The sequence below is a fragment of the Mobula hypostoma genome, chromosome 10 (genome assembly GCF_963921235.1).
Source record: "Mobula hypostoma chromosome 10, sMobHyp1.1, whole genome shotgun sequence".
Taxonomy (NCBI): Eukaryota; Metazoa; Chordata; class Chondrichthyes; order Myliobatiformes; family Myliobatidae; genus Mobula; species Mobula hypostoma.
Genome location: NC_086106.1, coordinates 46589098 through 46612993, shown reverse-complemented (window position 1 = coordinate 46612993; position 23896 = coordinate 46589098). Strand labels below are relative to the sequence as shown.

General features: G+C 43.6%; 1 protein-coding gene across 6 annotated transcripts in view; it reads right to left on the bottom strand.

Annotated features, from left to right (window-relative positions):
• The window catches only part of LOC134352884 (sodium/hydrogen exchanger 2-like), a 426743-nt gene that overhangs the window by 211365 nt on the left and 191482 nt on the right, over nucleotides 1-23896 (bottom strand). For all 6 annotated transcript variants that reach the window (XM_063060448.1, XM_063060451.1, XM_063060454.1 and 3 more), the window contains exons 4-6: nucleotides 20296-20513; nucleotides 19979-20175; nucleotides 15239-15328 (exon numbers count right to left, since the gene is read on the bottom strand). In XM_063060448.1, coding sequence (XP_062916518.1) covers nucleotides 15239-15328; nucleotides 19979-20175; nucleotides 20296-20513 — 505 coding nt within the window. The remainder of the gene's footprint in view (nucleotides 1-15238; nucleotides 15329-19978; nucleotides 20176-20295; nucleotides 20514-23896) is intronic.

Here is a 23896-nt window from a genome sequence, read left to right as displayed (position 1 = left end):
GGGAGACCAAGTACCGTACCCGCAGATGAGGAATGGGGGATGGTGCCAAAAATTTATGGGGATGAGATTCTTAACCTGGCCCACAAGATACCCCTCGATGGACATTTTGGGGGGAGGGAAACAGTCGGCAGAATCATGAAAGAGTTTTACTGGCTGCACAGGAGGAAGGATGTTATTGACTATTGTAGACATGAGTTAACACAGTTAGAGGCTATTAACATGTTAAAAGCCCACCACGATCAGAGAACAGATCTAGCTGGTGATACCATGAAAATTAATGAGGCTAGGGTGCCACCTGAGAAGGGGAAAACCCATTTCGAAAAGGTAAGTGTGGTGCCGACCAGATGGGAGATGTCTATAGTTTTGATCCGTTTTGCTGATAAGGTCTCTCACCTAACCCCCGAACAAAGCGGGCCATTGATAAAGCTAAGTAACTGGCACACGCACGTAGGTCTAGATGTCCCGAGGCGATGCAAAGAGCTGGGACATGGAGCTGTTGTTACATCAGGTCAGCCTAGTGAGCAACACCCTATAGAATGATTAATTCAGTGACAAACGGGCTAAAGAACACAGAAGTGTATATTGGCGATGTAGTGGTCTGGAGTGACACGTGGGGAAAACACATTGTGGCACTATTTAAATGGCTGTCTGAAGCCAGCCTGACAGTAAACCTCGCAAAGAGTGAATTCGGCCACGAAAAAGTCACTTATCTGGGATTTGTGGTGGGACAGGGTCAGCTGGCTCCGATGCAAGATAAGGTGCGGGCTATTGCTGAAGTCCCCACCCCGACAGACAAGAGAGCCCTGAGAAGGTTCTTGGAGATGGTGGGGTACTATCGGAAGTTTTGCAGAAAAAAAAAACAACTTTGCGGATAGTACCCACCCTCTTACAAAGCCCTTGCCAAAGAATGCTAAGTTGGTATGGGACGACCCTTGTTATCAGTGTCTGGGGCGAAAACCACTGAGAAGTTACACTGATCACAATTCATTAATGTTTTCGGCCACTATGAAGTTTGCTAAATTGGAGCCTGGTTTGAGAGAATTATTAAAATAACACATATAAAAGGAACAGAAAATGTGATTGCTGACTGTCTATAAGGTGTTGACAACTTAAAATTCTCTGTATTAGCCAAATAGCTGATGAAGATGTATATTTGTGTGTATCTAATAATGTATTCATGCTTGTAATTTTTACCCCGATAAAAATCCTTAAAGGGGAGGGGTGTGACAAAAGTACACATAGACTAAGATGTTAACTGTCCTGTGCTATCACCAGTGGGATCAACAGTTGATCTGCCATCTGTCTTCAGAAGAGGGAGATAAGTAAGACAATGGAGCAGCATTTGGAAATGTTAATAAGGAGACGAGAAAGTTTACCGGAAGGAGACACCGGTCTGAGTATTGTCAAGACCGGCTGCTTTGAATCCTGAACTGTTTGAAGTGTGATGGACAGGCGATACCCCAATGGGGGGGATAAAAAGGGATAGGTTCGCTAAGGCATCAGACACCACACACGACACCACGAGGTAACGAGACCCTGGAAGCGGTGCGCCCCCACAAGTCGGTGGGACTTTTGGAGGTCTGATTGCAGGACCAGCCATAGACACACAGGGTGGACAGATACGGTCAGCGGGAACCTGGTGTGTGTGTCCACCCTTGCCTGGGTGCCGGGTTCACCGCTGAAGAACGATCGTGCCTGGAACGGAGGGGTCACAGTCGGTGACCTCAGAAGACATTACAAAGGGCTCGCCCGAAAGCTAACTGCGAGGAATATCAAAGGTCTGTTTGGAATCCAATTTGCATATTCAATCGTTCTCTCTCTCTCCCCAACGGCATGACGGCGATTACTGTGAACTGAACTAAACTGTACTCTGTCACTTGTGATTGATCATTTTACCCCTAGACTGCAATAGAGCTTGATTGACCCTGTTATCCTAGTTCTGTGTACGTGTGTTTATTCATTGCTAACCTGTTGCATTTATATCCTTACTATTAGAGTACTGTGTTGCTTATTTCTTTAATAAAACTTTCTTAGTTCCAGTAATCCAGACTCCAACTAAGTGGTCCATTTCTGCTGGTTTGGCAACCCAGTTACAGGGTACGTTAACATATTGAAGTCAGTCCTATGGCAAATAAACTCTGCTTGGGGTTCCAGCTGGGTATCGATCATAACCAAAAAAAGCATTAGATCCGTTTTCAATCTTATGGCCATTGCAAATGCAGTGTTCTGCTACCACCGATTTCTCTGGGTAATCCAACAGATACACCTCCTGTGTTCTTTGATGCAGGTTTTCACTGTGCGTTTGCCCAATACCTGCTGCTCCGTATTCACAAGGAATCCTGTAAACGCCAGCAGACCTGAGTCGCAGGTTATCTTTGATCCGCATCGGCTGTGATCTGAGCTTCCTTATGGGTCTGTGGTTGGTATTAATCTGGTATTCAGGATCCTGGTGATCCTTCCAGAACCACGGGAATACAGGGAAGACAGGTGGTAGTGATGGGTTCCTCCTTGTTATTAGGTTTCCTCGTTTTTCTGTTGGCCCTTTTTTCAGACGGACTTATACTTCAACAATAGCCACCATCAGGCCTCCCAACGTAAAGTGGTTTGATTGACTGTGTGAAAACTATTTCGGACCCGGAGTGTCTTTCCAAGAATGTTCCTACAGAATGGCTACCACATGAAGGAAAGCAATTGGGCCCTTAAAAGGGCCAGTGGAAAAACCGGGAAACCGAACAATGAGCAGGAACCCATCACTACTGCCTGTCCTCCCTATATTTCCATGGTTTCTGGAAGGATTGCCAGGATTCTGAAGAAATACTGGATCAATACCATCCACAAACCTGTAAAGAAGCTCAAATCACAGCTCATGCAGGTCAAAGATGACCTGGGACTCAGGCTGCTGGTGTTTACAAGATTCCCTGTGAATGTGCGGTGGTATATATCAGTAGAACCCAAATCAAGGAGCACAGGAGGTGTATTCATTTGGTTACCCGGAGAAATTGGCGGCAGTAGAACACTGCATTCACAATGGCCATAGGATTGACTTTGACAGCGAAACTACTGTGCCACGCCAAGACCTTTGGGACCATCTGGTAAAGGAAACCATTGAAATAAAACTAGAGGAAAAGAATTTTAACAAAGACGAGGAACTCACTCTAAGTAAGAACTGGAATTCGATTGTGAACAAGGTGGGAGAGCAGAAACCTGATTGGATGAAGACTAACCACTCTGGATGGACTGACTACAGGGGTATAAATACCACTGGACTATACATGCCCAGATATCATCCCCAATGATAATGGCAGAGTTTATCATCAAAACGTCAGTTGTAATTGCTATTTGTACCCGGCAGGAGGCCCAAGAAGAGTTTATCCATATTAAGTATGTTATCATCTAAATTGTTAACTTAGTGGACCCAGCACTGATTCTTGTGGAACACCACTGGTCACGGGTCTCCAGTTTGAAAAACAACTCTTCACTGCCACCCCCTGCTCCTTCCACCAAGTCAATTTTGTGTCCAGTTGCCCAGCTCACCATGGATCCTGAAGCATAGCCTACAAACTTTTGAGATTCTGTGGACACAATAGAGACACCCAGATGGTATGTTTCCTCCCAGGTGTCAGGGTCAGAGATGTCTCAAATTGGGTCAGGGATGTCTCAGATCAGGGTCAGGGATATCTCAGACTGGGTCTACAGCTTTCTTAAGAGGGAGCAGCCAGAGTCTTGGTACGTATTGACACCAATGGCATATGCAGGAAAGGTGAAGAATGATTTTAGGAAGTTAGGTAGAAAGCTGAAAGCAGGACTTCGGGGTAGCAATCTCCGGATTGCTGACTGTGACACGTGCCCATGAGGGTAAGAATAGGATGCTTTGGCAGATGAATGCACTGCTGAGTAAGTGGTGCAGGGGACAGGGATTCAGATTTCTGGATCATTGGGATCTCTTCTTTGGAAGGTATGATGTACAAAAGGAATGGGTTGCACTTGAACCCGAGGGGAACAAATATCCTTGCGGTCAGGTTTGCTAGAGTTTTTCAGAAGGTTTTAGACTGACTTGACAGAGTTTTGGGCTGAGGAAGGGGTAATTGGTTTACAAATAGAGATAGTGTGAAGTGAGACTGCTAGCAAGGACAGGCTGATGGTGGGGCAAATTGCAGTCAACAGGATGAGTTGTAATGTAAGAGGTGACAAAATCAAAAAGAGTGAATACAGGACTGAAGGTGCTATATTTGAATGCACACAGTATACTGAATAAGGTAGATGAAGTTGTAGCGCAGTTACAGATTAGCAGGTATGATGTTGTAGGCATCACTGAATCGTGGCTGAAAGAAGATTATAGCTGGGAGCTTAACATCCAAGGATACACATTGTGTCTAAAGGACAAGTAGGCAGGCAGAGGGGTGGTGTGACTCTGTTGGTAAAAAGTGAAATCAATCATTAGAAAGAAGTGTCACAGTATTGGAAGGTGTAGAATCATTGTGGGTAGAGCTAAGAAACTGCAAGAGCAAAAAGACCCCAGTGGGAGTTGTATGCAGACCTCCAAAGAGCAGCAAAGATGTGGTCTACAGATTACATAAGGAGGGCGAAAATACATGTCAAAAGGGCAATGTTACAATAGTCAGGGGGATTTCTATATGTAGGTAGGTTGTGAAAATCAGGTTGGTGCTGGTCCCCAAGATGGGGAATTTCTGCAATGCCTATGAGATGGCTTTTTAGAGCAACTTGTGGTTGAGCCCACTCAGGGTTCAGCTATTCTGAATTAGATGTTGTGCAATGAACCAAAATTGATTAGAGAGCTTAAGGTAAAGGAACATTTAAGGGCCAGGGATCATCATATGATGGAATTCACCTGCAATTTGAAAAGAAAAAGCTAACCTCAGATGTATCACTATTGCAGTGGAGGAGAGGGAAATAGAGAGAGGGGAACTAGCCAGAATAGATTGGAAAGGAACACTACCAGGGATGACAGCAGAGCAGCAATGGAGTTTCTGGAAGCAATTCAGAACATGCTGGATAGACAGGTAACAAAGAAGAAGTATTCTAAAGGCAAGATGACACAACCACGGCTGACAACAGAAATCAAAGCCAACATAAAAGCCAAAGGGAGGGCATATACTGGAATAGAGCAAAAATTAAATGTTAGATAGAAATGTATTAACAACCAACAGAAGGCAGCTATAAAATTCATGAGGAAGGCTAAGATGGAATATTAAGGTAAGCAGGCTAATGATATTAAAGAGGATACCAAAAGTTTCTTCAGATATATGTTTCTTCAGAGAGACAGGCGTAGATATTGGACAATTGGGAAATGATGCTGGATAAGGTAATGGCGGATGAACTGAGTAAGTATTTTGCCACAGTCTTCACTGTGGAAGACACTAGCAGTACAGCAGTACCTTGGAGGTTCTAGGTTCTACGTCGGGAGCAGAAGTGAGTGAAGTTGCCATTACTAAGGAGAAGGTGCTTGGGAAACTGAAAGGTCTGGACCTAATGGACTCCAGGGTTCTGAAAGAGGTGGCTAAAGAGATTGTGGATATATCAGTAATAATCTTTCAAGAATTAATGGATTCTGGCATGGTTCTGGAAGACTGGAAAATTGCAGATGTTACTCTAGTCTTCAAATTGGGAGAGGTTCAGAGGAAGGGAAATTATAGGCTAGTTATTCTGACCTCAGTGGTTCAGAAGATGTTGGAATTGATTGTTAAGGATGTGGTTGCAGGGTACTTGGGGACAGATGATAAAGTAGGTTGTAGTCAGCATGGTTTCCTCAAGGGAAACTCTTGCCTGACAAATCGGTTGGAATTCTTTAAAGAAATAACAAGCAGGATAAACAATGGAGAATCGGTTGATGTTGTGTACTTGGATTTTCAGAAGGCCTTTTAACAAGGTGTCACACATGGAGCGACCTAACATGTATCTTAAGAGCCTATGGTATTACAGGAAAGATAATCACATGGATAGATCATTGGCTGATTGGCAGGAAGCATAGAGTTGGAATAAAGGGAGCCTTTTATGGCTGGCTGCCAGTGACAAGTGGTCTTACACAGGGGTCTGAGTTGGGACTGCTTCTTTTTATGGAAGAATGAGGCGGGGTGGGGGGAATCTCATTGAAACCTATTGAATGTTGAAAGGCCTCAACAGAGAGGATATGGAGAGGATGTTTCCTAAAGTGGGACCATCTAAGACCAGAGGAAACAGACTTAGAATGTAGGGACATCCATTTCGAATGGCGATGAGGAGGAATTTCTTTAGCCAGGGAGTGGTGAATCTGTGGTAGAGGTTGATAGATTCTAGAATTGTCAAGGCATTAAGGGACATCTGGAGAAGGCAGGAGATGAGGGTTGAAAGGGAAAGGGTTTAGCCATGATGGGGCTCAATGGGCCAATGTCCTAGTTCTCCTAAATTTTCTGGTCTTACGGTCTTCAGCTTGTTAAAGGCCTCGCAGAAGTGCAGGCAGACAATATCCACAACTCGATAGTCGTCAATCCTCTTTATCACCTCAAAACTCAACTTTGTGGAAACACAATTTCCCAGATACAAATTGATGCTGGCTATCCCTAATCAACCGTGAAGATATGATAGTGTCTTTTAAGAGACTCCTGGACGGGTACATGGAGCTCAGAAAAATAGAGGGCTATGGGTAACCCTAGGTAATTTCTCAGGTAAGAACATGTTCGGCACAGCTTTGTGGGCCGAAGGGCCTGTATTGTGCTGTAGGTTTTCTATGTTTATAACCCTTGCCTTTCCAAATGCAGATAGATACTGTTTCTCAGAATATCCTCCCAATAGCTTTTGCATCTCTGATGTGAGGCTCACTGACATGTAATTCACTGGCTTGTTCTTGAATCCATTCTGATATAAAGACACAACATTAGCCGTACTCCGGTCTTCTGGTGTCTCACATAAGGCTAAAGGTGATGCAAATATCATAGCTGGACCCTACAATATACTTCCTGACTTCCCAGAATGCCCTGAGATACATTTGAGATTTATCCACCTTAGTCAGGACTCAAGACCACCAGCATCTTCTCTTTCATAACATGGATATGTCCCAATACATCACTGTTCATCTCCCTTAATTCCTTAACCTCCATGACCTGTTCCATGATAAATACAAATGAAAAATATTCAATTAACTCACCTATTTCCTGTGGCTCTGCACATTGTTCCTTACAGGGACATATTCTTTCCCTAGTTACCCTTTTGCTCTTAAGATATTTGTAGAATCTCTCAGGATTCTCTTTTTGCTAATCTACCAAAGATATTGCATGTCCTCTCTTTTCCCTCCTGATTTCTTTCTTGACTTGGTGCCTATATTTCTTTAACTGCCAAAGGGATTTGCTGGATGTCAGTTCCCTATACCTGATATATACCACCTTCTTTTCCCCTACCAGTGGCTCAATATCCTTTGTCATCTCAGGCTCCTTGATACTGCCAGTGCAGTCTTCATTACAGCAGGAACTTGTTGGCCTAGAACTCTCTATATCTCATCGCCAATTACTTCCCACTTGCTCGACGCCCCTTTACTTACAAGCAGCTTCTCAATATAAACCTTTGCAAATTCCCATCAGCCACCCTCAAAATTTACCATGACCCACTTAGGGTTTTAATTTGTGGACCAGTTCTATTTTGTTACGCAACTAATTAAAAACTAATAGAATTATGATCGTTGGTCCCACTGACACTTCTGCTAGTTTCCCAGCCCCGTTTCCCAGTAGGAGGTCTGGTGAGTCTGACAGGTGTATCACTTCCCCACGTTTCTGGAAGGAAGATATTTTAAACTCCAAGAGCAAAAGGTTTCTTGCTGAGAATACCCATGTTAGAGACAGAGAAATGGAGAAAAGGAATGGCATTCTTACAGGAGGTAGGCTGGGAGAAGGCACAGTCTGTGGGGTACAATGCATTGGAAAATGCCAGTGGCAAGCCTGACTGTTGAGATAGAGATATCAAGATTCAGAAAAGTTCTGTCAACTCTGATTTGCCCAGCCAATAGCAAAGAGTAGGTTGATAGACTGAGAAGGTAGGGTGGAGTAGGGCAGGGAGTGACATATTCCAAATTGTCTTGCCTTAGCCCACCAGGGGATTCTCTGACATGATTTCTGTGCACCTTTGGCCCTGTTTCCCTTGGTTTGGTAATCCTTAGAACTAAAGGGGAAGTCACAATCCTAAGATTCCCCTTATGAGGCACACAAGCGTATTTCTAAATAACACTCACCTCTTTGACAGGGTTTACAAAGCTGTGACTCTACCGATCAGTCCTATTCTGGAACTCAAGATAATGGCAAACAAAATCTTATTACATTTCTTTAGTTTTGAGCATCGAGATGAAGAGAGTTCCAGGTTAACATGTTCCTATTTTTTCAAAAGTCAAATTACATCTCTTTACATATACGTCACAATCAAAGAATGAGTTTACATTGGATCTAAAAACATGGTTTCAATGCATTCAGACACCAGACTTCGAGTAGGTAAAGCCAATAACATTAGCATCTCTCTGGCGTGCATTGATTACAATTATTATTCTTATAATTATGTTACATACAGGTATCACAAGATCAGAGCACTGATCTTGAAGATCAGTGATGTCATCCACACATGGAGACAAAAGTGATGAGGGAGATCTTAAATTATATTTTTTGTCTGCATTTACTTGAGAGATAGACACAGAATCTATCGAACTAAGGAATAAGAGTAGTGAGGCCATGGGCTATATCCAGATTGTGGAAGACTAGGTGTCTACTATCTAGAGACAAACTTGATAAATCCCCAGAGGCCGATGAGGTGTCCCACTGATTATTCCCCAGAGGCTGATGAGATGTCCCATTGATAAATCCCTGGAGGCCGTTGAGGTGTCCCATTGATAAATCCCCAGAGGCTGATGAGGTGTCCCGTTGATAAATCCCCAGAGGCTGATGAGGTGTCCCATTGATAAATCCAAGAGGCTGATGAGGTGTCCCATTGATAAATCCCAGAGGCTGATGAGGTGTCCCATTGATAAATCCAAGAGGCTGATGAGGTGTCCCACTGATAAATCCCAGAGGCTGATGAGGTGACCCACTGATAAATCCACGGAGGCCGATGAGGGTTCCCATTGATGAATCCCAGAGGCTGCTGAGGTGTCCCAGTAATAAATCCCCAGAAACTGATGAGGTGTCCCACTGATAAATCCCCAGAGGGCAATGAGCTGTCCCACTGGACCTCATGGAGGTCTAGTGCTGAAATTTCAGATGCCCTGACAGGAATATTTAACGTGTCCTTTAGCATGGATGAGGTGCTCAAGGACAGGAGGCCAAGTTATGTTGTTCTAGTGTTTAAGAAAGGCTCTAATAATAAGGCAGGACATTGTAAGCTAGGTAAAATATTTGAAGGTATCCTAAGTGACAAGATATTATAAGTACTTGATAGACAGGACCTGATCAGGGATAGTCAGCATGACTTTGTGTGTGCCAGGTTATGTCTGGCCAAACTTAGAGAGCTTTTTGATAAAATTACCAGGCATATTGAAGGGAATGTGGTAGATGTTGTCTCGATGGACTTTAGCAAGACTTTTGGCAAAGTCCCACCTGCAAGGTTGGTCCAGAAGGTTCAGTGCCTTGGCATTCAGGGTTAAGTAATTAATTGGATTCAACATTAGCAGGAAAAACTAGAAAGTGGTGGTAGATGGTTACCTCTCTGACTGGAGGCCAGTGAATAGTGGTGTGCCACAGGGTCTGCTCCTGGTCCATTGTTGTTTATCATCTACAGTGGTACTAAAAAGTTTTTGAAGCCTGGAAAATTTTCTCTATTTCTGGCATTCATAGCAAGAGGATTCGAGTACAGGAGCAAGGAGGTACTACTGCAGTTGTTCAAGGCCTTGGTGAGACCACACTTGAAGTATTGTGTGCAGTTTTGGTCCCCTAATCAGAGGAAAGACATTCTTGCCATAGAGGGAGTACAAAGAAGGTTCACCAGATTGATTCCTGGGATGGCAGGACTTTCATATGATGAAAGATTGGATCAGCTAGGCTTATACTCGTTGGAATTTAGAAGATTGAGGGGGGATCTTATTGAAACGTATAAAATCCTAAAGGGGTTGGACAGGCTAGATGCAGGTAGTTCCCGATGTTGGGAAAGTCCAGAATGAAGGGGTCACAGCTTGAGGATAAAGGGGAAGCCTTTTAGGACCGGGATGAGGAAAAACCTTCTTCACACAGAGAGTGGTGAATCTGTGGAATTCTCTGCCACAGGAAACAGTTGAGGCAGGTTCATTGGCTATATTTAAGAGGGAGTTAGATATGGCCTTTGTGGTTAAATGGATCGGGGGTATGGAGAGAAGGCAGGTACAGGGTTCTGAGTTGGATGATCAGCCATGATCATACTGAATGGTGGTGCAGGTTCGAAGGGCTGAATGGCCTACTCCTGCACCTACTTCCTATGTTTCTATGTTTCTATAAATATGATCAGATCTTCACGCATCCTAAAACAATATAAAGAGAACCCAATTAAATAAATAACACAAAACAGTATACCTATTCATTATTTATTGAGAAAAATGATCCAATATTACATGTATTTGTTGGGAAAAGTATGTGAACCTTTGCTTTCAGTAACTGGTGTGACCCCTTTGTACGGTATTAACTGCAACCAAACATCTCCAGTAACAGTTGATCAGTCCTGCATACCGGTTTGGATGAATTTTAGGTTATTCCTCTTTACAAAACTGCTTCAGCTCTGGGATATTGGTGGGCTTCCATGCATGAACTGCTTGCTTCAGGTCCTTCCACAACATTTCTATAGGACTGTCAAGATTTTGACACAGCCATTCCAAAACACAAACTTCCTTTTTAAACCATGCTGTTGTTGATTTACTCGTCTTTTGGATCATTGTCTTGCTCTGCATTATCCAACTTCTATTAAGCTTCGAGTGATGGACTGCTACCCTGACATATTCCTGTAAAATGTCTTTAAACAATTTAGATTTCATTGTTCCCTCAACAGTTGTAAGCTGTCCAGGTCCCGAGGCAGCAAAGCAGCCCCAAACCAGGATGCTGCTTCCACCGTGTTTCACAGTTGGGATGAGGTTTTGGTGTTGGTGTGCAGTGCCCCTTTTTCACTGAAACATAGCAATGTGCAATTCTGCCAAAAGGTTTAACTTTTGCCTCATCTGCCCACAAAACATTTTCCCAGAAACATTATAGAACATTCAGATGGTCTTTTGCAAACTTGAGACAAGCATCAATGTTTTTATTTGGAGAGCGGTGGTGTCCTTCCATGAACACCATTCTTGTTCAGTACTTTTCTTACAGTGGACATGTGAACAGAGACTTTAGCAAGTTCTAGAGATTTCTGCAGATCTTTTGCTGTTCCCTTGGTTTCTCTTTCTCCTCCTTCAGCACTGCACGTTGTGCTCTTGATGCGATCTTTGCAGGATGCCCACTCAGAGGGAAGGCAACAACAGTACTGAGTTTCCTCCATTTGCAGACAATTTCTCTTACTGTAGACTGATGAACACGCAGGTCTTTAGAAATGCTTTTGTAACCTTTTCCAGCTTCATGCATCTCTACAATTCTTCTTCAAAGATCCTCTAAAAGTTGTTTTGTTCGAGGCATGGTGCACATAAGCAGATCTTTCTTGAGAAGAGCAGGCTCTGTCTCTAACCTGACTTGGTGTGTTTTTTTTATATAGGACAGGGCACTTCTAGAACCCACACCTCCAGTCCCGTCTCATCTTTGGAAAACCAGACTCTAAATAGCTTTTGTAGAAAGCATTACCCCAGAGGTTCCAAAAAATACATGTAATATTGGATCATTTGTCTCAATAAATAAAAGAGCAAATGTACTTTTTGTGTTTTTTATTTAATCGGGTTCTCTTCATCTAGTTTTAGGACTTACGTGAAGATCTGATCACATTTTAGGTCATATATATGTAGAAATAGAGAAAATTCAAGAGTGTTCAGTATGCATTAATGAGTTAGATGGTAATGTGGTGAATTGGATCGGCAAATTTGTAGATGACACCAAGATTGGCAACATAGTGCACAGTGAGGAAGGCAATCAAAGATTTCAAAAAGATGTGGACCAGCTGGGAACAAGGCTGAAATGTGGCAGGTGGAATTTAATGCAGACAAGTGTAAGGTGTTACACTTTGGGAGGATGAGCCAGGGTAAGGTTTACACAGAGAGTGGTAGGACACTGAAGTGTGCAGTATCTAAAGATACGGATGCATAATTCCTTGAAAGTAACACCACAGGTAGATAAGGTCATAAAGGGATCTTTTGGCACGTTAACCTTTATAATTTACGCCATTCTTCACCATTTCTTCACCATCTTCACCATTTCAATGGTGAAATAATCTTCACCATTTACACCTCGGACTTCAACTACTGCACAGAGTCTTGTCATCTTCAGAAGTTTTCTGATGACTCTGCCATAGTTGGATGCATCAGCAAGGGAGATGAGGCTGAGTACAGGGCTACGGTAGGAAACTTTGTCACATGGTGTGAGCAGAATTATCTGCAGCTTAATGTGAAAAAGACTAAAGAGCTGGTGGTAGACCTGAGGAGAGCTAAGGTACCGGTGACCCCTGTTTCCATCCAGGGGGTCAGTGTGGACATGGTGGAGGATTACAAGTACCTGGGAATATGAATTGACAATAAACTGGACTGGTCAAAGAACACTGAGGCTGTCTACAAGAAGGGCCAGAGCCATCTCTATTTCCTGAGGAGACTGTGGTCCTTTAAGATCTGCCGGACAATGCTGAGGATGTTCTACGAGTCTGTGGTGGCCAGTGCTATCATGTTTGCTGTTGTGTGCTGGGGCAGCAGGCTGAGGGTAGCAGACACCAACAGAATCAACAAACTCATTCGTAAGGCCAGTGATGTTGTGGGGATGGAACTGGACTCTCTGACGGTGGTATCTGAAAAGAGGATGCTGTCCAAGTTGCATGCCATCTTGGTCAATGTCTCCCATCCACTACATAATGTACTGGTTGGGCACAGGAGTACATTCAGCCAGAGACTCATTCCACCGAGATGCAACACAGAGCGTCATAGGAAGTCATTCCTGCCTGTGGCCATCAAACTTTACAACTCCTCCCTTGGAGGGTCAGACACCCTGAGCCAATAGGCTGGTCCTGGACTTATTTCCTGGCATAATTTACAAATTGCTATTTAATTATTTATGGTTTTATGACTATTTAATTATTTATGGTGCAGCTGTAACGAAAACCAATTTCCCCCAGGATCAATAAAGTATGACTCTGACTATGACAATGAATCAAAGTACTGAGTGGAGGAGTTGGGAAGTTATGTAGCATAGGAGCATAATTAGGTCTTTCAGTCCATCGAGTGTATTCTGCCATTTAATGTGGGAGGGTGATTTAATCATTCAGTGCTGATTAGGCCCTTCGGCCCTTCGACCCATGCTGCCCCAGCAACCCTTGACAATCCTGATTAACCCTAACGCAATCATGGGACAATTACAATGACCAATTTACCTGGAATGTCTCTGGACTGTGGGAGGAAATCAGAGCACCCGGAGAAAACCTACACATTCCACGGTGAGGCCTCACAGGAGAGCAGTGAAATTCAACTCCAAACACTGGAACGTCCCAAGCCATAATAGTGTTGTGCTAACCGCTACAATGCCGTGACACCCTAAGGAGCCAAGCTGTGATTAATTATCCCTCTCAACCCCACTTTCCTGCCTTCTCCATATAATCTTAGATGCCTTTACTAGTCAAGAATCTATTAACCTTTGCTTTAAACGTACCCATTGACTTGGCCTACAGCCATCTGTGGCTACTAATTCTGCAGATTCACCACCATTTGTCTAAAGAAATTCCTGCTATCTGTTCTAAAGTAATATCATTCTATTCTGAGACTGTACCCTCCGGGCCCGAATCCCCAACTATAGGAAACAGACTCCGCACATTCACTCTATTTAGGCTTTTCAATATTCAATAAGAATCCCCTACATCCTTTCACACTCCAGTGAGTACAGGTCATGAGCCACCAAACACTCCTCATACATTAGCCCTGAGATCATTCTTCTGAACCTCCCCCGGACCATCTCCAATGCCAGCACATCCTTTCTTAGATAAGGAGACCAAAACAGCCAACAATACTCCAAGTACAGTCTGACGTTAGAACATAAGAAATAGGAGCAGGAGTTGACCACCTGGCCCGTTGAGCCTGCTCCGCCATTCAACAAGATCATGGCTGATCTGGCCATGGACTCATCTCCACCTACCTGCCTTTTCCCCTTAACGCTTAATTGACGAATGCCCTATTAAGCTTCAGCACTACATCTTTGTTTTTATATTCTAGTCCTCTTGGAAGTAATGCTAACATGGCATTTTCCTTCTTTACCACTGACTCTCCCAATCTGTCACAGTCCTTCTGTAGACTCCCAGCTTCCTGAATACTACAGCACCCCTTCACCTATCTTTGTATCATCCACAAATTGGCCACAAAGGCACCAATTCCGTCCTCCAAATTATTGACGTGTAACCTGAAAAGAAGTGGACCCAACACTAACTCATGTGGAACACCACTAGTCACCAGCAGCCAACTAGTAAAGGCCCCCTCTATTCCCACTCTGCTTTTAGCCAGTCAGCCAATCCTTTATCCATGTTAATATCTTTTTCTGCCTTGTCTCAACTACCTGCATCCAGACCATATCCTCTCGTCTAGGTACCTATCCAAACTGCTCTTCAGTTTTACAGTTGAACTTGCCTATTGTTCAGGGATATCTAGAGGGGAGATCTGATAGAGCTACTCAAAATAATAAGGGGAATGCATGCAGGTTCGGTTAGACTAGATCTAGAGGTCACACATTTAGGGGTGAAAGGTGAAATATTTAAGGGGAATACTTTATTCCGAGACTGGTGTGAGCGTGGAGTGAGCTGCCAACAGAAGTGGTAGATGCAGATTTAATTGTAAAATTTAAGGTAAGTTTGAATAGTTTCACTGATAAGAGAGGTGCGTAGGACTATGGCGCAGCTGCAATTAGTTGAGCCTAAGCAGAAAACCAGGCCAGTACAAACATGGTTTGCTTCTGTATTGTAGTGCTCTATGCTTTATGACTGTATGGAGGTCATACTAATTATATCATTCCAAACAGTGTGTAACAAATATAAATTGACTGAAATGCAATGTTGGATATTAGTATACATTGCAGTAAAACACAGCACCATAACTGCAGGATTGCAGTAACACATGGAGACTGTGACTGACCACTCCTCAAGGATTTAAACTTACCCGAATGTGAATCTGCTCACTGACTGTGGGAGGGGATTGGCTTGTTCTTTTAACTTCCAGCAACTCAACCAATGGTTTGATTGTCATGCCCTGTGACGATGGAAGAAAGAGAGAAATGTTTTCACTTTCTGAATCAGCAGCAAATTAACTAATCCTCATTGCGCAAAATACTGAATAAACTCAGCTGCACTGTGTGTCCATTTACAAGAAAACGTTTAACAAAAGGTGGATTGTCACCTTCATCACATTAGAAGTGGGTATCCCACTGCACTGGCCATTGACATATAATCACAGTAATATCCATACACACATCTCTATTGACATTAAATAGCAGTAATATCCATATGCATATCTCTATTGACATATTGAACAAATAACGAATATCAAGGCCACAAATTTCCACTATGCATGCAATTAAAGGACAGACAAAGCTCCAACTTGCCCTAGTTCCCATTTGCTATTTGTGCTTAAAGCTTTTTTTTCTATCGATGGAAGATGGTATCATTTGAAATACTTTGAAAAAGCTTTAAGAACATTCATTGATACAGTTAACAGTGATGGTCTGATATGGTCTCTGAAGACTGGGTTTTTCCCTCTCAAAAAATAATCACAATGTATCCACTCTAAATAACTAAAACTAACCTTAGAAATCTTTAGAATCTAAAACTAACTTTAGAATCTTCTCCTGTTTTATCAGATGTAATCAGATTCTTAATGAAGTGAATAAAATGTCTATGATGGGTATACTAATATCCTAAACTTAAGTGTAAGAGCCTTTTGATAGATGCAAACAGTGGACAATTGAGGAGATAGAGCAACACACGAAGTGTCTGAGGAGCTCAGTGGATCAGACAGCATCTGTAGAAAGAAATGAACAGTCAATATTTCAGATCGTCAACTTTCATTTCCTGTCCAGTTCAATACGTGGCTTGGCCACTTCTGTGAGATGTTGGGAAGCTCCACTCATGTGCACGTTAATTAGGTTCAAAATTCCTTGAACATGTGAGTAAACTCTGCTGAATAAAACTTCAGAAATGTTCAGTTTACACATACAATCTAAATTTGGCGCTGTCATACTTTAATGGAGAGCATCCCCAGAGTTAATGAGTAGACAAGGACTTCAGTAAGGCCATTTATGAAGTTCCACATGGTAGGCTTCTCTGGAAGGTTAGGTTGCATGGAATCCAGGGAGAGCTGGCTAATTGGATACAACAATGCTGAAAGCAGAGCGTGACGGTAGAAGGATGTTTCTCGGACAGGGAGACCCGTGACATCAGACTTTGGTGCTGACTCCATCAAGATCTATCATCATATTATCCATTTGGGTAAGAATAAATTAGACATAAGTCTATAGATGACACTAAAATAGATTATGCTGTGGACAATGAATAAGATTAGCGAACATGACAAGGGGATTTTCATCAGCTGAGTAAGTGAGCCAAGGAATAGCAAATGGACTTTCATTTAGTTAAGTATGAGGTGTTGCAATTTGGAAAGTCAAATCCAATAGGGTTTTCACAATAAATCGCAGAGCCATGGGAAGTGTTTCAGAAAAGAGAGACCTTGGAGTACAAGTATATGGTTCACTGTAAGTGGAGTCACAGGTAGACAGGGGAAGAAGAAAGCATTTGGCCTGCTGGTCTTCATTAGCCAAGGCATTGACTGTAAAATTGGGGAGGTTTGGTACAGCTGCAGAGGATGATGGTGAGGCCACCTTAGGAGTATAGTATTGTGTTCAGATTTGGTCATCCTATGAGAGAAAAGATGTTACTAAACTGGAAAGATCACGTAGAAAAATGACAAGATGTTGCCAGGACTTGAAGCACTGAATTAGAGGGAGAGGTTGCATAGACTAGGACCACAAAGAAGGTACAACAGTGCCTCGACTTTCTCAGAAGTTTGCATAGATCTGGCATGTAATCTAAAGCTCTGACAAACTTCTTTAGATGCACAGTGGTGAGTATTCTGACTGGTCGCATCATGGCCTGGCATGGAAACTCCCCCGCCCAGGAATGAAAAGAAATCAACAAAAGGTGGTGGATAAGCCCAGTCCATTAGATCAGGAACAGCTAGTAACCTGTAACCATTGGTCAGGAACAGCTAGTAACCTATAACCATCGGTCAGGAACAGCTAGCACCCTATAACCATCGGTCAGGAATAGCCAGTACTCTAAAACCATCGGTCAGGAACAGCTAGTAACCTATAACCATCGGTCAGGAATGGCTAGTAACCTATAAGCATCATGTCAGGAACGGCTAGTACCCTACAACCATCATTCAGGAACAGCTAGTACCCTACAACCATCATTCAGGAACAGCTAGTACCCTACAACCATCATTCAGGAACAGCTAGTACCCTATAACCATCAATCAGGAACAGCTAGTACCCTATAACCATTGGACAGGAACAGCTAATACCCTAAAACTATCATGTCAGGAACAGCTAGTACCCTATAACCATCGGACAGGAACAGCTAGTATCCTATAACCATCGGTCAGGAACAGCTAGTACCCTATAACCATCGGTCAGGAACAGCTAGTACCCTATAACCATCAGGCCCCTGAATCAGCGTAGATAACTTCCCTCATCTCAACACTGAATTGATTTCACAAACAATCGACTCACTTTGAAGAATTCTTCAACTTAGTTTCTCAATGTTATGTTTTTTAAAACTTTTTAATTATTTGCTCAATTTGCCTTCTTTTCGACATTGGTTCTTTGTCAGTCTTTGTTCACGTATAGTTTTTCATAAACTCTATTGTATTTCTTTAATTTTCCTTAAATCCTGCAAGAAAATGAACCTCAGGTAGTGTATGGTCATGTATGTATACATACTTTGATATTGAATTTACTTTGACTTTATTGCATAGACTATAGGAGACTGAGAAGTGATCTTATTGAGGTGTATAAATCATGAGGGCCATAGACAGGAAAAGTGTACACAATCGTTATTCCAGCATTCAGGCATCAGGTATTGGAGGACACAAGTTCAAAGCGAGAGTGGAAATATTTGTGAGGAGCCTGAGGGGTAAATTTTTACACAAAGAATTGTATCTATGTGGAATCAGTTGCAAGAGGAGGTAGTTGAGGCAGGTTTGTACAATAACAACTTTTAAAAGACTTTTATTCTGCATTCAGCTTTTGTTTTATGTTGGTACACTGATGTAATGAAATGATCTGGGTGTGTGGCGTGCAAAACAAAGTTTTTACTCTCCCTCAGTGCATCTGATACCAATAAACCAAATTACAGTCATTTACGGTGGTACAACTTCATCAGTAAGGTGGATCTTGTAGCTCTTGAAGAAGGTATCGATTTTGCCATGGGGCTTTTGAGTTGTTCACACAGAACAGCCTTCTTTTGAAGGAATAGTAGGAACAACAGAAAAAGAAGTGACTTTCCTAAACACTAGTAACGTAAATTATCCTCAGTTTAAATATAAATTAAACTGCAGATGTTGTTGGCTGGCATCATCTGTCTTGAAGGACAATGAGTTGTGATCATCATCACAAGCCTGGGCAGAAGGTGTGGAGATCCTGAAATGCCCAGTTGTCAAGATACCCCTCTCGGCCTCACGAGTAGAGTCCAAAGGAAAGCTTATGAAGCAATACACTTGGCACCAGCTTGGCCGCCAGAGCTGCTGGAGGGATGTTCAATAACGTCCAGCCACCTTAGTGACTCCACACCGGATTTGCTGTCTGGGTTTACTCCTGTACCCTTCGTCTCTCCTGAGGCTGCCCACAAGGCAGTGAGTTGGGCTATTTACCCGTAGCTGGTTCACAAGCACCAGGGCGTCTCCACACACAGGTGGGTCTGCGTGCTATGTATGCAGAGGCCAGACCTCCTCCTGTCTTCTGTAATTCAGCCTGAGTCTGAAAGGAGTTCAGTTTCTGTGTGACGCCAGTGAGGAGGCACTACATGAGGCTTGCTGTTGAAGAGGCTATGTACTGGTAGGGAGATATTCACATATTCAGCTCTCCTTTTCACAAGACTGCTAGCCAGTGGTGGAAACTGAAAGTGAGAGTGATAAGCACTGCCCACTGCACTACCACACTAGACATGTCACAAGAACCATTTCGTATATGTGAAATAATTCCATATTGCCCATAAGTATTCCAAAGTAAAGCCAACTTAACAGACATTACAGAGAAAATAGCAAACAAAAGATAAATCTGTAACATTATTAACAGTAAGGAATGCCAGTGGGGCAAGGAGATGTACTGAATCCAAAGTTACCATCAACATACAAAAGCCTATTAACTCCAGTTACAGTAGGTATGTCAATAAAGAGAGAACTAGAAAAGTTATCCGCAGAAATCCCAGTTCCAAGGTAAAATGTAGCTCTATCCTAATTATATCATTTTTTGCTTAGCCTATGATTGCAGTTACAACAATATTTTTCACTCAAGTGTAATACACAAGATTGTGCTTTTGGCCAAAAAATAATGATCTTGTGCAGCTACTAGGATGCTGAGAGAAGAATATACTGAGGATGCTTTCTCTGATTGTGGTGTGAATCGACTGGACCTGACATTTCTCCTGTTGTGGTGAGGATCGACTAGAACTGACATACTAATACAGAAGAGGTCCGACTCATCAGGCTGACTATTAATTCTGCTTCTCTCTCCACAGATACTTTCTGACTGCTGAGCGTCTCCAGTATTTTCAGATATCCAGCATCGGCAGTTTTTAGATCTGCATAAATGGAACAGATTGACTTGTCAAAAAGTTCCCCGCTTACCTGAACAAAAACTGTAAAGAAAATGACAACGATTGTGGCTGTAGTGAAGAGTTTCTTCTGAGGGAAGTTTGGGAGTAAGAAAACAAGAGAGAAACATATTGCTCCCCGCAATCCACCGTAGGCTATAATGAACTGGTCCTTCTTTGTCACCATATTCACACGAAACTTATTTACAATAAATGTCAGGAAAATAACTCCTGCAATCAAACAAAGAAATTCATTACTAGACATTGCACTTAAGTGTCAAACCAGAAACTCAGCTGATGATAAAAATGAGGAAAGTGATTTTGAAAAATGGGAAAATAAATGTTAATTACCAACAGCTCTCCAGACAAGGCAAAATAGCATTGTGAAAGAGATATAAGGCCAGCTCCATTCGTGCTTGTCCCCAATCGTAGAAACTCCGAGGAAAATGAAGATGAGTGTCTCACTCACACTGCTCCACATCTTCATGAAGTACTTGATTGTAGTGTGAGATTTCTGAGAAATATTAGCCTCCACATATCGTTTCATACTCATTGAACAAGTTATTATTCTGGAAGAGACATTTACCAAGATTCCTTTAATTGTGAAACAATCAGAACTTCCTTTTTAGTACAATTAGTCTGATCAGCATTTGGGTTGCAACTACTTAATTACATCCCTAACCAGCATTATTGTGTTGAATGAGCCCTCATCAAAATAATTTTTTTCTTGATAACAGATTTAGTCAGCTTCCTCCGGCAACCCAATGAAACCCAGTTGGAGGAACCAGGGCTGATATCACTACACCAGCAGCCGGCCCTCCCTCAGTACAATACTGAGATGATCTGCTCAAGTCTCTGACTGAGGCACAAATCTGACTCGGAAATGAGCGTGCTGCCTCTAAGTTACAGTTACAGCTACAGGAAATTTGGAGGACTACTCTTTCATTTTAAAACACCGCTTTAAACCACCAAAACTTGACAATACATTCTATGATACTCTGCTGATGATGCATCATAAATGGAAAATACAAACAGTCTTGTTCCAGTCAGTAAGTATTACCAGGACCGAAATAGATGGCACTGGACAGGTGGAAAGATACCAATGTTACCCAAGAACTGAAGAAAACTTGCACTTCTTTCCTGTCACTGCTAAAAATTACAAAAATTTAGACCCCATGTCCCAAAGTCTAAACTCTGGCCATAGTTCTCTCTAGGGATATCTCAGAGGAATGCATAAGCAAGCTTTTAATGCAATTAAGATAATTCCTGAGGTAGCAAATTCTTTAGATCCCCATGCAAGCCTCATCACCCTGGCCCTCTGCACTGTGAAGCGTTTTACGGAATAACACTCCAGAACCTCAGTTCCATTCCCAGAATCATTTCAGGCTGCAGGATCCTCATGAGCTATGTCACCAGAACCCATTGTGTTAAGGAGAGCTCCTTTCCCCGGAGCGTGGTTGTCAGTGGAGAAATAAAACTTGTGTGCTTACTGTGGAGCGGCCAATCACCCACACGTCAAATGCTCACTGCATCCAGTAGGTGGCACCACCAGGAAGACACGAGGGGCTTCTACCTGTGAAACTGTCCCTGACCCCTCGTTCCAGCACCAAAGCTTGACTCACTCTCTCTGTCCTCCTCCACACCCCAACTGCTCCAGAAGCACCGGATGCTCTGGTGGATTCCAGTACAGCTGGCAACTTTCTGGACAAGACTCTATGTGCACAGCTTGGACTCCCAACCAAACCAATCTCTCAGCCTTTCTGCATCACGGCCATTGACCAGGGTGTCAGTACCAGGGTGCTCAAAGCCTGTGCCCCTCAGCTTGTGGAGTACTTCGCCATGTATTCAACCTGAGCCTGAGTCTCCGGAGGGTCCCTGTGCTGTGGAAGACGTCCTGCCTCGTCCCTGTGCCGAAGACGCTGCACCTCAGCGGCCTCAATGACTACAGACCTCCCACATCATGAAGACCCTGGAGAGACTTGTTCTGGAGCTGCTCTGGCCTATGGTCAGGCCACACTTAGATCCCCTCCAGTTCGCCTACCAGCCCCGACTAGGAATTGAGGATGCCATCGTCTACCTGCTGAACCCTGTCTACACCCACCTGGAAAAGCCAGTGAGCACTGTGAGGGTCATGTTTTTTGACTTCTCCAGTGCGTTCAACACCATCTGCCCTGCTCTGCTGGGGGAGAAGCTGACAGCAATGCAGGTGGATGCTTTCCTGGTGTCATGGATTCTTGATTACCTGACTGGCAGACCACAGTATGTGTGCTTGCAACACTGTATGTCTGACAGAGTGATCAGCAGCACTGGGGCTCCACAGGGGACTGTCTTGTCTCCCTTTCTCTTCACCATTTACACCTCGGACTTCAACTACTGCACAGAGTCTTGTCATCTTCAGAAGTTTTCTGATGACTCTGCCATAGTTGGATGCATCAGCAAGGGAGATGAGGCTGAGTACAGGGCTACGGTAGGAAACTTTGCCACATGGTGTGAGCAGAATTATCTGCAGCTTAATGTAAAAAAGACTAAGGAGCTGGTGGTAGACCTGAGGAGAGCTAAGGTACCAGTGACCCCTGTTTCCATCCAGGGGGTCAGTGTGGACATGGTGGAGGATTACAAATACCTGAGGATGCGAATTGACAATAAACTGGACTGGTCAAAGAACACTGAGGCTGTCTACAAGAAGGGTCAGAGCCATCTCTATTTCCTGAGGAGACTGATGTCCTTTAACATCTGCCAGAAGATGCTGAGGATGTTCTACGAGTCTGTGGTGGCCAGTGCTATCATGTTTGCTGTTGTGTGCTGGGGCAGCAGGCTGAGGGTAGCAGACACCAACAGAGTCAACAAACTCATTCGTAAGGCCAGTGATGTTGCGGGGATGGAACTGGACTCTCTGACGGTGGTGTCTGAAAAAAGGATGCTGTATAAGTTGCATGCCATCTTGGTCAATGCCTCCCATCCACTACATAATGTATTGGGTGGGCACAGGAGTACATTCAGCCAGAGACTCATTCCACCGAGATGCAACACAGAGCATCATAGGAAGTCATTCCTGCCTGTGGCCATCAAACTTTACAACTCCTCCCTTGGAGGGTCAGACACCCTGAGCCGATAGGCTGGTCCTAGACTTATTTCATAATTTACTGGCATAATTTACATATTACTATTTAACTATTTATGGTTCTATTACTATTTATTATTTATGGTGCAACTGTAACGAAAACCAATTTCCCCAGGGATCAATAAAGTATGACTATGACTTGACCATGTCCTGTGATGGTCAGATCACACACACACACACACACACACACACACACACACACACACACACCCTGTGCACATGAGTACGAGAAGGAAAGCAAGTCCATCAAATTCCTCCTTATTAACTTACCCAACACTCCTCCCATCCTGGCTCTTCACTCATGACCCTTATTTCATCTGATTATCTGCTGAATTGGGGACCCACCTGCCTGCAATCTCAGTTGACTTCACCTTGTAAGTCTGTGGAAGCAGAGGAAACCTTCAACCTCGCCAAACTCTTGATAGGAATATCACAATTCAGCCCAAACATTCGATAAGATGGAAGCCAGCATCCTGCCACCTCAGAGACCGCAGCTCTCTTCCCAGGCACCAACCCTCCGTCACAGGCCGCAGCCCTCTTCCTGGGCACCAACCCTCCGTCACAGGCCGCAGACCTCTTCCCGGGCACCAATCCTCCGTCACAGGCCGCAGCCCTCTTCCCGGGCACCAATCCTCCGTCACAGGCCGCAGCCCTCTTCCCGGGCACCAACCCTCCGTCACAGGCCGCAGCCCTCTTCCCGGGCACCAACCCTCCGTCACAGGCCGCAGCCCTCTTCCCGGGCACCAACCCTCCGTCACAGGCCGCAGCCCTCTTCCCGGGCACCAACCCTCCGTCACAGGCCGCAGCCCTCTTCCCGGGCACCAACCCTCC